The sequence below is a fragment of the Pholcus phalangioides genome, unplaced genomic scaffold, assembly GCF_987345545.1.
Source record: "Pholcus phalangioides strain wild (caught in Gottingen) unplaced genomic scaffold, Ppha-v1.0 ptg000009l_1, whole genome shotgun sequence".
Classification (NCBI taxonomy): domain Eukaryota; kingdom Metazoa; phylum Arthropoda; class Arachnida; order Araneae; family Pholcidae; genus Pholcus; species Pholcus phalangioides.
In genome coordinates this window covers 42,509,069-42,524,368 of record NW_028301602.1, presented here as the reverse complement: position 1 = coordinate 42,524,368, position 15,300 = coordinate 42,509,069, and the positions used below count along the sequence as shown (strand labels likewise).

At 39.8% G+C, this 15,300-nt stretch overlaps 1 protein-coding gene across 1 annotated transcript; it reads right to left on the bottom strand.

Moving 5' to 3' along the window:
• Window positions 1–310: 310 nt before the first annotated feature.
• Window positions 311–10,339, bottom strand: LOC149083102 (tektin-2-like). The gene is made up of 4 exons (XM_089236919.1): window positions 10,046–10,339; window positions 8,867–9,109; window positions 4,637–5,301; window positions 311–770 (listed from the first exon to the last, which is right to left on the bottom strand). The coding sequence occupies exons 1-4, from the start codon at window positions 10,250–10,252 to the stop codon at window positions 440–442; spliced, it is 1,446 nt and encodes a 481-aa protein (XP_089093045.1). The 5' UTR covers window positions 10,253–10,339; the 3' UTR covers window positions 311–439.
• Window positions 10,340–15,300: the final 4,961 nt, after the last annotated feature.

The window sequence follows — 15,300 nt, the reverse complement described above, 5'->3', positions numbered from 1 at the left end:
AGGAAGGATGCCAAGCTCACTCTATATTCATTAAAAATTACAAAGGAGGGAGCGCCAAAAGTAAGTACTTGCCCCGGATGAGAAAGTGAATTTTTGTTTTTAGTTGCTTCCATGACTATCAGCCCCCCTCTCTTCCAGGGCCGCAACTAGATGCTTTGTCAGCCGAGGCAATCTGGAAATTTGGCTCCCCTTCTGGTCCAGCGCCCGGGACACCAGACCCGCCTGTTCCATTTTGGCGATGGAGCTTATTTCATATACAGAGTGTGCCTATGATTACTCCACGTATGGAGAAATAACGACACCATAATTTGAATCAATCTTTTATGACAATCGCAAAAAAAAAAAAAAAAATCAGTAGCAATTTATTTTTCCCAGCGAAATTCCAAAAAATGATTTCAAATTCAGCGATAGATGGCAATGGTTTTCAAATGACTTCACATCAGAGATTATTCGCATGGTGACAGTCTCCATCAGGACACGCCATCACAGCCGCGTCCGTCATTTTAGGACGCGAAGTATCTTCCCCGGACGAGCGTCGAGACCTCCCTTCCAGGACGACATCTCCTCGTCGAATGGAGTCCGGGTCAACATTAGCCGTGAATTCTAGAGAAGTGGCCGGAACCCTCCAACTTAACGGTTGCTGGTACGGTGGTTTAGGAGGATTCGTGTGAGACTCGAGGCAAGCGTTCTCCAGGGCTAGGGACCTTTCTTTCCTCTCCAGATCGTCCTCCACGGCGTGCAGCTGCTGGCAGACGCAATTGAAGTTGTTCCTGGTGAAGGGGGGGGAGGGGGGAATTGTAATTATCCGAGAAAAACACTTCATTGAAAATTCTAAATTATTCGGATAAATTACACCTACATCCAGGCAGGGCCGGTCCTAGAAATCCTTGTCGCCTGAGCGAATAATACTTTGCTGACCTTGAGATACAACTATTTGAAAAGAGTTTTCTTTCTTCACCTCTATTACCTTGACACAGTGGTTCCCAAAGTGTTGCTAACGACCCCTTTGAGGGTAACGTTGATGATTTAAGATGTCGAGAGAGAATTTCCTAAACAAAACGTCCCTGATGAGAGTAAATACTATATCAAATCTCTTCTTTGAGGGAAGGCGCACCTGTTTGCCTTTTTTCCCAATGGGTTTTGGAAAAATGTCTGCCCTTCAAAGGATTTAAGTGAGCTATTTAGCACATATAACGCATAGTCTCCCAAACTTTTTATTTCATCGCCCCCCCCTTCTTTGGAAAATTTTTATTCCCATAGCCCAAAACTCACGTTAGCCCATAGGAACCTATACTAAACCCATAGCTTCTACCGGCCCCTTGGACCATTCCATCGCCCCCCAGAGGGCGATATTGCCCACTTGGGGAACCACTGATATAACGCATTAAAATTGTACATAACATTTACTAAAAATAATTTGAAGAGCAACCTTGTTCAATGAAGTATCACAAATGCGCTTTTGTGCACTTTTATGAGAAAACATAAAAATATAAAAATTAATATTTATTCCGAATCCAAAGACAACATTTACTTATTGAAAATCCAAGAATTTCTCTCCTCATTTCCTAGTTTTTAAAATCGTGACTCTCCGCGTGATGTTGTTTACATGTTGTTATGTTGCGAGCATAAAAAGATTTCCTACATTTTCATTTATACAGTGCTGCGAAATTTTCTTGCGAAGTGACGCATCCCTGAGTTCATACGTTTGTGACCAGAGACGTACGCAGGTGAGAACATGGGGTGGGCCCCGTACCTCCCCAAGACGATCAAAAATTAAAAATATTTTTAAATATTTTAGAATATTTAAAATATTTAAAAAAAATTAAAATATCAAAAGAAAACACCTTTGTACTGTACGTTATCTTTATTAATTTCTGATAATTTAAAATGCTTTTTGAAGGTTAGTAGCTCAAAATTTCTCTGGGAGAGATTCCTTTTGCTTCCCGAACTCAATGTGACCCCTCGATCAAAAAGGTCGATCTTGCGTACGCCACTGTTCGTGACCAGGGTGCAGGGTAATGTAATGTGGTAGGTCTTCTCATGGTGCACCTTGGGTAACTCAAATTCTACCACCAGTCATTGTACCGCTTGATCATTGTTTCGCGCAGCATAACCTTGATGGTCCTTGCACCAATAAAAAATTAACTCCAATACAATACGAAGATGCATATGCACCCTTGAATGGTTGGTGGCACATATCGCAGCAAATCCGTCGGAAAAATATATTTGTTTTTAGTGAAATGCTGTTGTTACGCACTCTCCAAAAACACCCTCGACCGCCCGTGCAATAATAAAAAATGCTTATTTAGGTATCACCTCTTAGAGCTTGTGCCATGAATTTAGAATCACCCTGTATTACATGTGGCACGGACATCAATGAACTAGAACCCCTTCCGCCACCTATCAAATGAAACTGTAACAATTCTTCGATTGAAATTAGCAACCGGATTTTAATCAAAATCCGGTTGCTGATTTCAGTCAAAAAATGATAACATTTTTATTTGATAGGTGGCGTAAGGGATTCTATTTCATCGATATCTTTCTCACGCGTGTAATATTATGTACGGGGTGATTATAAAAAAAACTATCCCGACATATGGGCCCCTAACTATCATACCATTCACAGAAACTGAATGAAATTTTGGCATAAGGTATTTTGATGTATGCGCTCAAGAATGATATGGAAAACAACAGTGTCACTCTAACAGTTACGGTTACAGTGAGGAAATTTCGAAAATACCAAATGGCAACACCAAGTTTTTTGTATTGGAATGTAATCTCCATTGTGAAAAACCCTAAACAGTGTTCGAACGGCAACTGTAGCATGAAAATCCCCGGCGGTAGATAGGCTAAAAGTGAGGACAACCAATAAGGACAGAGAACATCATAAAATAAAGCATTTTATTGTGTTTCACAAATTTTCCACATGACCTTGTGGAGGACTAATCAGGCTGGGATCTCAGCCGAAGAAACGGTGTGACGAATGAAACGAACATTAATGCTCTGGTGCACGGCAAAGTCCTTTTTACTTGTCTAGCTCCGGGCATTTTCGTGCTACAGGTGCCATTCCAACGCTATTTAGTGTTTTTCAGTATGGAGATCGCATTCCAATACAAAAAACTTGGTGTTGCCATTTGATATTTTCGAAATTTCCTCACTGTAACCGTAACTGTTAGAGTGACACTGTTGTTTTCCATATCATTCTTGAGCGCATACATCAAAATACCTTATGCCAAAATTTCATTCAGTTTCTGTGAATGGTATGACAGTTAGGGGCCCATATGTCGGGATAGTTTTTTTACAATCACCCTGTATAATACTGTACTGTATAATGGTTTTCAATATTTTCTAGAAGGCATATTATTGCTGTTGAAATTTTATTCTACCCGTTTAGTGGTTACGAACGAAAGTGCCTGAGAAAGGCACCATTTTTTCATGGTGAAGAACTTTACAAAATCTGGGCGCTTAGAGTCTGAAAATATAACTGAGAATATACTTTACTTCCATATACATAGAGTGTTTGCTGCACAGAAAAAAATTCCCCCCCCCCCCAATATTGTATAAAAATGCACGTTATTTTGTCATTCCGCTCACAGATATCGAAATCCTGTAAGCAGAGAAACAGATGTGTGAAGGTGAAATAAAAAGGAATGTATTTCCCCCCCCATCTGGGAAAAAAAAGGTAAAGTGCACATTTTTTCATGTAAGAATAATTTTTTTCCTTACCGCGAGCATCTCGGTGCTCATCACACCCCCTCCTATCCATCCTGAAGCTAGGCCCCTCAAGGCTGAGACCTTCAGTGAGGGTGTCCTCTATAGTGAACTTATAGTGTAAAAAAAAAAACCAACGAGGTTTCTCTCCCGGGCTCCCGTGCTAGAGCCCTGACAGCCCTGCTCTTGTAGTGGGTCATAGTGCTCACTGAAATCATTGAGGATAGATGCTTGATTTCTCACTCAGGAGATATTCACCGTCAACTCAGATGAGCACCCTATGATTCAATGATTAACATCATGATTATTTCAGTTAAAGCCATATGTCAAAGTACTTGTACGGGTGCTTACCAAATCCCGCAGTAGGGCGTAGCGAGGGGGGCCCTAATTTCTATTTTGCTTAGACACTCCCTTATGTTGGAACAGGCCCTGCCAACCCCACCTAATCCGGCGTCCTGGCTAACTTTTGAATTGTCGTGGGAGAGCCTAATGTGGTACTGCATCGTACGATACTACTTCACCAAACGCCAACTCCGACCATGTCACTATATTGCAATTTACTGCCATTAACAAGTTGGGTTGGAAATGAAAGCGCTATCTATCGGCAGTCGCTTCAAGTTGGTTGGGGAAAAATATCTTGTTATAAATATATATTCTCGCCCCAGTTCGAACCTGGGGCGACGAGCATCTTACAACCAAGCCACCCAGGCGCTATCAAACAATACTGGTCGCAAATAGGCTATATTTGACAAAAATTAGCTATATACGGCGAGAACTGGCTATGTCACGGTTTTGTCTTATTGAAATCTGGTCACGCTACCAAAATCTGGTCACTCATAATATGCAAATCATTCCCGTATAAAAGACGAAGCAATTTACCCTCAGAACATTCTGATGTTGGAATTCGAAAAATGTCCAAACTTACTTGACGTCCCGCAGATGCTCCTCCAGCAAATCTTTAGACTTGGTCACGTGGTCGAGTTCTTTCTTGAGGCTTTTCTGAGTGACGTCGTGGCACAACTCCATGCCGGGCCTCCATTTCCTATTCTCGAACCTCGTGTGAACCAGTTTGATGTGGCCGATCTTCTCGGCTATCTCCTTCTCCATGTCTCTGATCTCTTTGCCCAGCTTGTCGCGCTCGTCCATGAGCTGCTTCCTCTGGATCCCCAATCTGTCCCTGGTCTGGATCGTCTCTAGGAGCCTTGTCCTGAGAGCCCTCTCGGTAAGTTCACGCTGTTTCTTGATGTCGTCCAGCTTGGTGTGCAACAGTCCCCAAACGTCATTGGTCTGACGCATGACACTCGTCAGCAAGTTTTCGGTGTCTTTCTTCAGTTTGGTGCAGTGGTTCAGCCAGGTCTCCATGCTCACTGGTACGAATGGAAGTTCGAGAGGACCCGGCTTGTAGCTTATGCAGCCGATCGAGTTCGGAGTGAGGGATAACTTGTAGTTATCGATTTCCATGGTCCTCGATTTTCGTTTCAGATCGGCAGCTAACTTATCCCTTTGCTCTTTCAACGCCAGCAAGTCTGTGAAACATGTTTGAGCCAAAGTCCGGAAAAGGCTTTCCACTGCTTTTATGAGCTTCCTCTCCTATGGGGGAATGAGATGACATCATAAGGTGGTGGATAAAAGTTTAAGGGACCTTATCCGAAATAATTAGCGTCATGTCCCGAAAACTTGTGGATGTAAATACATGAAAATTTCGGAGTGATAAGTGGAACTAAAAATTTTTCAGTGAAAATAATTTTGATGAGTGCTGCACTGCTCCAGAAAAAAAATGTTTATTAGTGAAAATTGTTAATTATAGTGAAGGTCAAAACCCAAGGAAAAGTGTAAGGACACGTGTGTTTTCTGACTTCGGGGAAAGAAATGTTGTCATAAAAGTCGAGACTGTTTTGATCAGTCATGCACTGTGAAATCAAATTTTTTTCTGAAAGTGTGAAGATACTAAAGACAACATAATTATTGGAAATTGAACGGACGAAAAGCTTGTGCTCTCAGAGAAAACGTGATATCTGGTCAAGAAATTGTGAGAAGAATGTAAAAGTTGAAAACTGTTGGTTACAGTTTCATAAATGGGCCCGAGAATTATGGACAGAAAGCTTGCACAAGAAGGCTTCTTTCTCTTACCATTCGTCAAAAAAAGACGATTATTCACAATTTTTACATGAAAAAAAAAAATTCTCTACGTAATTTGGAAAACTTGCCTTACACACGTCACACTGTGCCTAATGTGATAAAAAAAATTCAAATGTCAGGTATGCAAAACCGAGAAGTACAACTTTCCCTCATAAAACAGCACAGAGATAAGCGATGTGAATTGGCCAAACTGCACGTATTTTTCGGAGCCAAATTTCTTTGCGGAGCGGAGCGGATTCTTTCATCGGAAGCAATTTAGATGGACTGAATGGTTTTAAATATTACTGATCTATGGAGTGACAGAGCCATATCTTGAGAATGTAGGAGCATAGAGACAGTTTTGGCAGAATATATATTTTCTGAGGCACATCTCATAACTTTTAGACAGTTTTTGTTCCAGCGGGACAATGCTCCCACACATGTCTCAAAGTCTAAAAGGTGTTGGTTTGAAGCCAATTCAGGAGGAAACTCTCGAGTGGTCATTGAGAAGTCCTTTTTCTTAGTCCTGTAAAGCAGTGGTTCTTAACCTTTGGAAGCCCATTGCCCGGTTTCATCCATTTTTGTAAGGAGAAGGCCCAGTCCATACGGCTGGTCCATATGGGCTAACGGAAAATTAATGGGAGAAAAAAAAATGTCAATCACTCGGAGTCCGGTATTTATATCAGGGCCTGGCGGTTGAGAAACACTGCTGTAGAGCACTCTTGTGTTGTATTTTTACTCATGAAGGGTATAGAAATGGTATGCAGTACGTCAAAAAGAAATATAATCTTATAGCAGTCATCAAACATGATTCAAAGACGGTTACACAAATAGTTATTTATGGCTTGTCTCTATCACTGACATCCCAAACGATGTCTCTTTTGATTGAAATAAAGTTTTTGCATATAATTTTCGACTCTCTTTTTAGTTTTTTCCAAGTTTCGACCTTTACTATAATTTTAACAATTTTTTTTCTGGAGCAGTGCAATGCTGATGAAAACTGTTTTCACAGGGAAGTGTTCAGTTCCATTTTTAATTATCGCTCTAAAATTTCCATAGTGTATTTATTTTTCATAACCTTATACACAAGCTGTAACAAATATTGTTTTCATAACGGATATCTCTGCAACCGTCGACGTTACGTTCGATTAGAATTTTTTCTTTTAAAATGACGGGCAAAAAATGTGACTCAAAATGTCTTAAATTCCCCGAGAGGACGTATACACGAAAAAAAAGAAAAATTAACTTATATAGACAATGTGTGTTTGTGAAATATAAATGCGGATCTGAGAAGACATCTAAAAAAAATTGCATTTATTTTTAGACGTAATATATTAACGTTTTATATATTTGTCTGAAGTTTCAGAATTCAGAACAGATTTGTGGTTCACAAATTACGAAACGTTCAATCAATACGAAACTTTTGAGCCCCAAAACAACTTTCGAAGGCAATGATAAATTGCCAAAAACTTAGTGATTTTGTACAGGGTATCTTGCAAGTGCTAATGCGACCTTTATCTTATTAGCCGTCTATCTGTCTCAGAGAAATTGTTCCAATTTAAACGAATGCTGAAAGGGCGTTCAAAAATTACCCTGTACCAGTTTTGAGAGTGCAAATACAGTGTGCCACAAAATAAAAAATCTAAATTTTTATACGGTTCCCCGGTGTTCTAACTGCCAATTAGAAAGTAGTTGTCCTGTTTTTTCTGATGTTTTTAATTTCAATATTCACTGACATATTTGAAATCGAAGAAAAAAATTGGGAAAGAACAGCAAAAACTAACGGACAACGCTACTTTTCTCCCCCATTTATCCCGTTCTTTACCACCTTTTCTCCGATTTTTCGATTCAAATATCTTAGCGAACATTGCATTTAGAAATGTGGAACTTTTTTTGGTTGGCCTCAGAGGCGAGACAGGGTAACAACTTTCTAGCTGGAAGTTAGAGGATAGAGGGAAACCGTATGAAAAATTTAGATCCTTTATTTTGTGACACACTGTATTTCCAGTCTGAAACTGGTACAGGGTGGTTTTTGAACACACATTTTTAGCATTTTTAAATTGAAACCATACCTCTACGACGAGCGGTTAATGAGATAAAAGCCGAATAAGCACTTACAGAACACACACAACCTCTATATTCAATGTCTCAATAAATATTGCATTTAAAAATATGAAATTTTTTTCAAGTGGCTTTTCAGAGCAAAATCTTCATTTCTGTAGTTGGAATTTTTAGCACACGGGGACTGTATAAAAAGTTAATTTCTTTATTTATTTTTTTTTTTAATGTATAAATTACTATCCTTCAAACAAATTTTGCGATTGAAAAATTTAAAGTTCGTTTTTAAAATCAAACGTTGCAGAGATATCTGCTGCGCAAAACAAAATTTAGGGCAGCCTGTATACAGGGGTGTTTCAAAAAGATGGCTAAACCTAATCAAAAACAGTGATAGATAGAAAAAATGAAGTAAGTTGAAATTTGAAATTTTTCGATAACATGTGAAATGAATAACATATAAAGGAAACCCCAGGTTTTTTTGTTTTTGTTTTTCAAAATTGGCTGCAACTTCGCGCGGATGGCACTATTATTATTATTATTTGAACCGTACCATAAACATTCCTCTAGGGGAATTTCCAACATATTGGTACAAACCGGAATATGTGTTGCGAGCGTATGTGTGGCCCTAATGTATGAATATTGTCAGGATTACATGTGTAAATGTGTTTTAGTGCTGCCATCTGCCCGACAACATTTTTAAATTCGAAAATGTTGAGCCTGAATTGTTGTGATATTGTAAATATAGTATTGGAGGTTTGCCTACCCTCTAAGGAGAGGTTTTATGTGATGGGCTATTTTCAACACATCGCAAGCGGGAGACTGAGATCTTAGTCCGACCTTGTCTGACTAGAATTTAAGACTCGTTCTTCAGCTACAGAAAATTGCCGAGTGTGGAATCCTTTGCCTTTTCGAGAAGAACTTATAACACTCATATTTGATAAAATCTATGTTTTTTGCGAAAGAAAGATTGAAGACTTACGTTGTGTATTTCTCTGTAAGGTTCGTCCTCGGCCAAATCCACCTCCCTGCGCCTCTCTCTGATCGTGATAACTTCTTCGGCAGCCTCTTTCAACAGAAGCAAATCGGCCAACGAACTCTCCAGAGCGACTTTGGCGTGGCTCATCCGTTGAGTTTGGTCCTTCAAGTCCTCCAGAGTCCGCTCCAAGTTTTTGTACCACTGCTCAACCTCTAATAAGCGATCTTTCATGCGATTGTTTGTTTCCTAAGAACGGAAACAACAAGATTTTGAAATTGTGAAATCGTCAAATTCTTTTCCCGCACAAATTAATCTGCGTAAACATTCAATCTCCGGAGAATTTCTGGCGAATTGATGCACGTTAGATGATGTCAACTATGCGCGTTTCGTGTTCGAGAAATGTCGCCATCTTTCTCCCATGTAGGAAGTTAGAGACGTCTGAATTCTATTGTTTTATGTGAGAAGTATAGTGTTGAAGGTCTGGCTGCTCTCTGTGGAGAGACTCTTTCAAATTAAAAAAATATAGACAAATTAAAAAAGACATACTTAGAAGCTAGAAAACCAATTTTAACCGAACAACTACTATGTCGCCTGCGAGGTTCGAAAATGTGTCCTCACGATGAGAGTCCATCTCGGCGGAGCCCTTAGCACAATAATATTCGGCATATATAATAATGTAAAAACCAATAAGTTCATTGTTTTCTCATCCAAACTCACGCAAAAGCGTATTTACATGGGGGGGAGAGAAAAAAGAGAGATTCGGCAAATTTGAGGAATGAGCGGTCAAGAAAATTAGCAGAATGGAAGAAGGGAGGGGAAAACTTTCTATAGATCATCAGAGGCGGTCAAACCATAAATTCTTTTCTGTATTTTTTCCTTCCAACCCCCCACCCCGGGGGTTGCGAAAATCAACAAATCGAGGTGAAAGCAAGGAAGTGGCCCCCTTTCTTTCTTTCGCCTCGCTTCTCGAGCAAGCAAAACAATACATTTCGTCACTAGTCTTTATTATACACTCCCGTACCTCTTGGTCACCCCGCTATGTGCACGGCCTTATGGGGAAATTAAATCAATATCTATCCTGCGAACAGATTTTAGAATCAGAAGCAATGTTGAAATTGTCTATTATGTACAGAGGAAAGGACATACAAAATAAGTAAAATTTTTTTTTTGGCAATATTTTACCTCGAGTTGCCACCGAACGGTGTTGTTGGTGGAATTCCGCATCTGCTCAGCAGTTTGGCGCACTTCGTTGGAGACATAATTCCTCGTGTCCGACACCTTCTCCATATTCCTGTTGCTTCTCACCCACTGTTCCCACGTGTAGTGGGTGATCGGCTTCTCCATCATGTCGCTGAGCGTGTTCAACGCCTCCGATCGGTCTCTCGGCATGTTTGGAAACTATCAAAAACAACAGTAAAATATTCATCACCGAAATGGAACCAACTTTGTTACTTTGAATACAGACGATGTCCGGAAAACGACGACTCAACTCTGAAGGTGAATAACCATAGAACGGTTCATCGGGACAGAAATGGAGTGTTTCGGTGGTGTTTTTTTTTTTTTTGTTTTTTTTCAGTAGATTTGGAACCGTACTGAATTTCACAATTGGTTAAAATTTTGTAGAAAAATGGCACTGTGGCTCTGTGCCATTCTCTGAGTGGAGGGCCTATTCATACACTAGAATGGGGAAATAATTGGGTAAAAATGAACCAGTTAACCACTCACAGAACGATTTGACTGACGTCAGAGCCTCAGTACCGGGACATAGAACTCCTTAATACACTGCATATATGAAGGGGTCTTACCGGGACACAGCCCGGCGGTTGAGAAATATTCTCCTAGACTACTACCGTCTCTATGTAGGAGGAGGAGCTGCATTATTGCTGAAATACGGGGAAATATCACTGCCAACGGTTGCCAAAAAAGTTGCGGAATGCTGGCAAAACTTCCGATTGCAAGTAAGATTACAATGTACAGTCTCCACCAAGAAAGTGACAGTTGATGGGTAATAAAAGAGGGCTAAACTCTACAGCGAGTCTGCGGTTAATTAAAATGAAATCCATGAAAAAAAATGTCGAAACATGACAAATATATATGAGTTAAATATTAACATTTATAGTCACGCAGTTATGCTGACCCTTTTTTGAATCATAATTTCAGCTAAAATACTGAATTCAAGTTAACTTCGTTGAAAATTCGAATCATTTTGATTTTAAAAAAAAAGTCCATGTGGCCAAAAATGTGAGTGAATACAGCTCTCCAGTCAACCATTGGAATAAAATACAGTAGAACAATTGTATTAAAATAAAAGATGCTGAAACCATTTCCTCTGAATAAATATCTCGATAGAGCCGCAGAAGAGCTAAAACAACGGGCTTTATATCCCCTCATAAAACATTGGTTGTTTCTGGAGAGATTTCATTGATTTGTACATAAAAAAAAATTTAAACGAGTACTTAACAACACATCATGTAATTACCGAGAATCAAACTTCCTTTTTCTTTCCAACCCTACTCGGCTCAGGCTCTTTATCGGACCAAATCAAACTTGTTATCACAGTTGTAATCGATATCAACGATTATTCAACTGTTCCAATCTTGACTTCGTAATTTTACTCTGCAAAATATTTAACTAACCCGGAAGGGGGGGGGGGGTTAGAAAGAAAGATTCAATCATGACTGAACTGATTACGATATCATTAAATGATGCGATTTATATTAATACCTTGAATATAACTATGTTGTGACCGTATCAGGGAGAAATTGGCATTTAATGAAATCGTTAATCCACATTGAAATTATGGAAAAAAAAGATCGGTGTGCATCACTTACATTTTCTTACCACTTACAGCTATCTCGTATTTTCACCGGCAGCGAAGCAGTAAACTCAGAAAATGAAGAGCGAGTGGGAAGTGTGTGAAAAGAATAAGCGGGAATATATAACGTAACGCTGCGTCGGTATGGAAACTGACTATTCTGAACATAACACAAAAAGGCACAATTTGAATTGCATCAAGAACGCCTCGACGTGAAATTATAAAAATCATCATTATTAACCCATTTCCGATCACACACGAAATATTTCGACCAAATGCCAGTGGAATGAATTCAATCCTGTTCTTTTTGTTTTCTTTCCTATCTCCTCATCATCGCGAAGCTTTATGGTAACCCTGTGAACTAAAATTGTGGCCCCCATTTTTTTCTACATTCCTGTTAGCATTGGCGTACGCAGGGGGGGGGGGTACCCCCCGCCAAGCCGAGATTAGTGTTATTTTGCAAGAAAAAACGTAAACCCCCTCCCCTTGAGAAGGAAAAAAAATTAAACCCCCCCCCCTCCCGAGAAAATGCTGCGTACGCCTATGCCTGTTAGTGACCCCCCCCCCCCCCGATTATAATGTATCTTTCTTTTATGTACATGTAAGAGCACATAGGGTGAGAATGAAAAGAGAAACGATACGAAAACGATATTTTTTCTCGCTCCGCAGATTATATCGAGGTTTCACTGCACACACACATTTTTTCCTTCTTCCCCATTCTCTTCCTTTTTCTAACGTGCGGTTAGGTTAAGAAACAGTTACCAGATTTATCGTCGATTCGTCGAATAGAGATCCAAAATCTGTTGCCAAAAGCTAAGGCCCCCGTATGTATACCTCCCTGCAACAGGACGGTCTTAAGAGCATCATGGGTTCCCCCCGGACCAAGTGATTTTCATGATCTCATGGTTGTGAGGGGCCCCTCAAAAGCGTAGGGTCCCTCTTTTCTTGAGGATCCCGGGCCGTTTCCGATGGGCCCATGTGTTCAGATGGTACTGCCCTGCAAAAGTGCATGTCTTTTTAAATGAAGTAGGCTTTCTCCCGATTTTCAGCCGATACAAAGTAAACCGTGAAGGGAAAGTGTTCCATTGCGAAATAAACTTTACAAAATATCTAAGCTTATCAATTCTTAAAATGAGCTTATCGATTATTTTAAGGAGGCGAGATCTCTTCAATACCACCGAGAGTGTTAATATCAACGATAATTACGATGTCGTGGTCAACCTAAGACGCATTCATATACGTGCATTAAGGAGTTCTAGGTCAACCCTCCCAAGAAAAAAATATAACCTAAAAAGCTACAGAATTTCAAAAAATTTAATTTCAGAATGAGCTTGGCAAGAACACCACGGATCGATCTAGATCAGTGTTTTCGCAACCGCTGGGCCGAGGCCCAGGTATCATTAATACCGAGACGCGAGTGATTGGCCATTTCCCTTTCCCCCATTCATTTCCCGTTAGATCTGTATTTTTGACTTCCACTTACAGAATTAAATGAAATCGGGCCGTAGGGCTATCAAACGTTGCGAACCGCTGATCTAGATAAGCGCTGTCTCACGAAATTTGATTCGAAATGCCTAATTTACACCACACCACATATGCCCAACCCATGGATAAAATGTGGCCCTTGAACCAGTGTATGCATGGGAGGAGAAACGGGGGGCGAACGCGCCCCCCCCCCCCCCCAGCGTCAAAGACGGAGCAGTCTGATTTAATGCAGAGGTCTTCAACTTTTTTCTATAGTCGCAAGCGCTGCCTGTACCAATCATAAAAAAAAGAGTACCCTTACGGCAAGTTTGACATATATGAATGCATGAAATCAGGATTGTTTTAATTCTTGGAATTCGTACAAAGTATTTAATTGGAATGTTGATCAAATGCTCGAGAGCACGAAATCGGACACTAGCATCGAACACCCGAGAGCAACGGGTCGAAGATACCTGATTTGATCTTTATGTGTATATATAAACTGACATCATCGTGCCCCCCACCCCCAGACTGTCAAGTCTATCTCCATCTATGGGTGTATGATGTGGCCCGCGAAGTCAAATCATGGTATACTATACGCATATTCCTGTGCTAACCCGAGAAGAAGGGAAAAAAAGAAAAATAGTCTTTCTCTTCTTCTGTTATTAAACTTTAAACAAAAGCTGACTTCGCCCACTGGCAGATGCTTTGACAGGTTGAAATGATTGAATTACAATTTTTAATGGTAAACATGTTAGCGGAAAAAAGCATGCTTTACATAGATCTCTGGGGGGATCGGCATTTCCGACATAAAAGGGTTCTTAGGTGGTGACATATCTCGTAATTGCCGTAATACTTCAGGCTACGCGAGATATCTCGTCATTGCCACTGAGAGCAAAGTTGGCCTAGAGGGTTAATCAAGGAAACAATTCAAAATATGTGGACCATTTGATCTGAATGGGGCTAGTGCTCATTAATCCTTACAATGGCAATCCCGATGTATCTCGTCTAACTTGATCCACTTTATTTTGGAAATCCCGCAATATCTCGGGTTCTTTAAACCCACTCATTTCGGCATTGAAGAGGTCAGATAATGTTGTAAGTTTCTTCTTCTGATAACATCCTGTCAATCAACTGTCAGTGGTTGTTTAAAGTTTGATAACAGAAGAGGAGAGAAAGGAAGATGTTTTCCCTTCGAGATATTATAGAGTTAAGCGTACAGACAGCATAAACAACAGAAAACTATTTGCTTTTATCTCGTCCGTGTTTTTTTAAATTATTATTTTGTGTTGGAGGAAAATATCAGCTCATGCCATCGGGAAAAAAATATTCTTCAGAATAGGTGGCTATTTCTAGAAGGTTCCGTGATTTTTATTGTGGCAGTTATAATACGGATCAGGGAAATTTTAAAAACCCTTAAAATCGCACTATATCAATGATAACTTATGTTCGTCCGCGGCTCCCCCTTAAAACGAAGAACCGCTCAGTTCAAGAACGACTGCATTATATGCACTACTCAATTTCATAGGCGGAGATAGACTTGGAAGTTTGGGGCATGATGATGATGTCAATAATATATACATTAGATCAGTCGACTCCACCTTTGCCGCTGGGCCCCCCCCCCCCCTCATATCTCCACCCATGTAAGAAAATTATTTATCATACTTTCATCTTTGCAGCAATAAATAATGATATATATTATACTTTTGTGAAATAATAAGCGTTTCTTAGAAAATAATATATTTTATGACACTCTACCCCATCGAGGAGAAACATGAACTATTTCTCCTCCAAACTCTACCCTCATGTAGAATGAACAAATGAATAGAGTTTGATTATTTTTAATAATAGATGACGGCATTTCCCAATGCAAATATTGTGATTAAAATTACTTATCATGAACAAGAGACAAAAAAAAAAAGCACCATTTTGTTTTTATTTGGGGTGAAAAAACCTTGAAAATTTTCTTAAATTCTTCCAAGCTCCTTGATTCCTCCAATCATTTTACATCCGTAACCAAACAGACCTGCAATCACAAGATGGCAATATATACGGGCCTCCTGAGCCTCTTTTTATTATGTATACAGCCTTATATTCAGCAAATGGTGATATTTTTTTGATGAACAGATGGGGGGCGGGGGCCTGTAGTCTCTTCCTA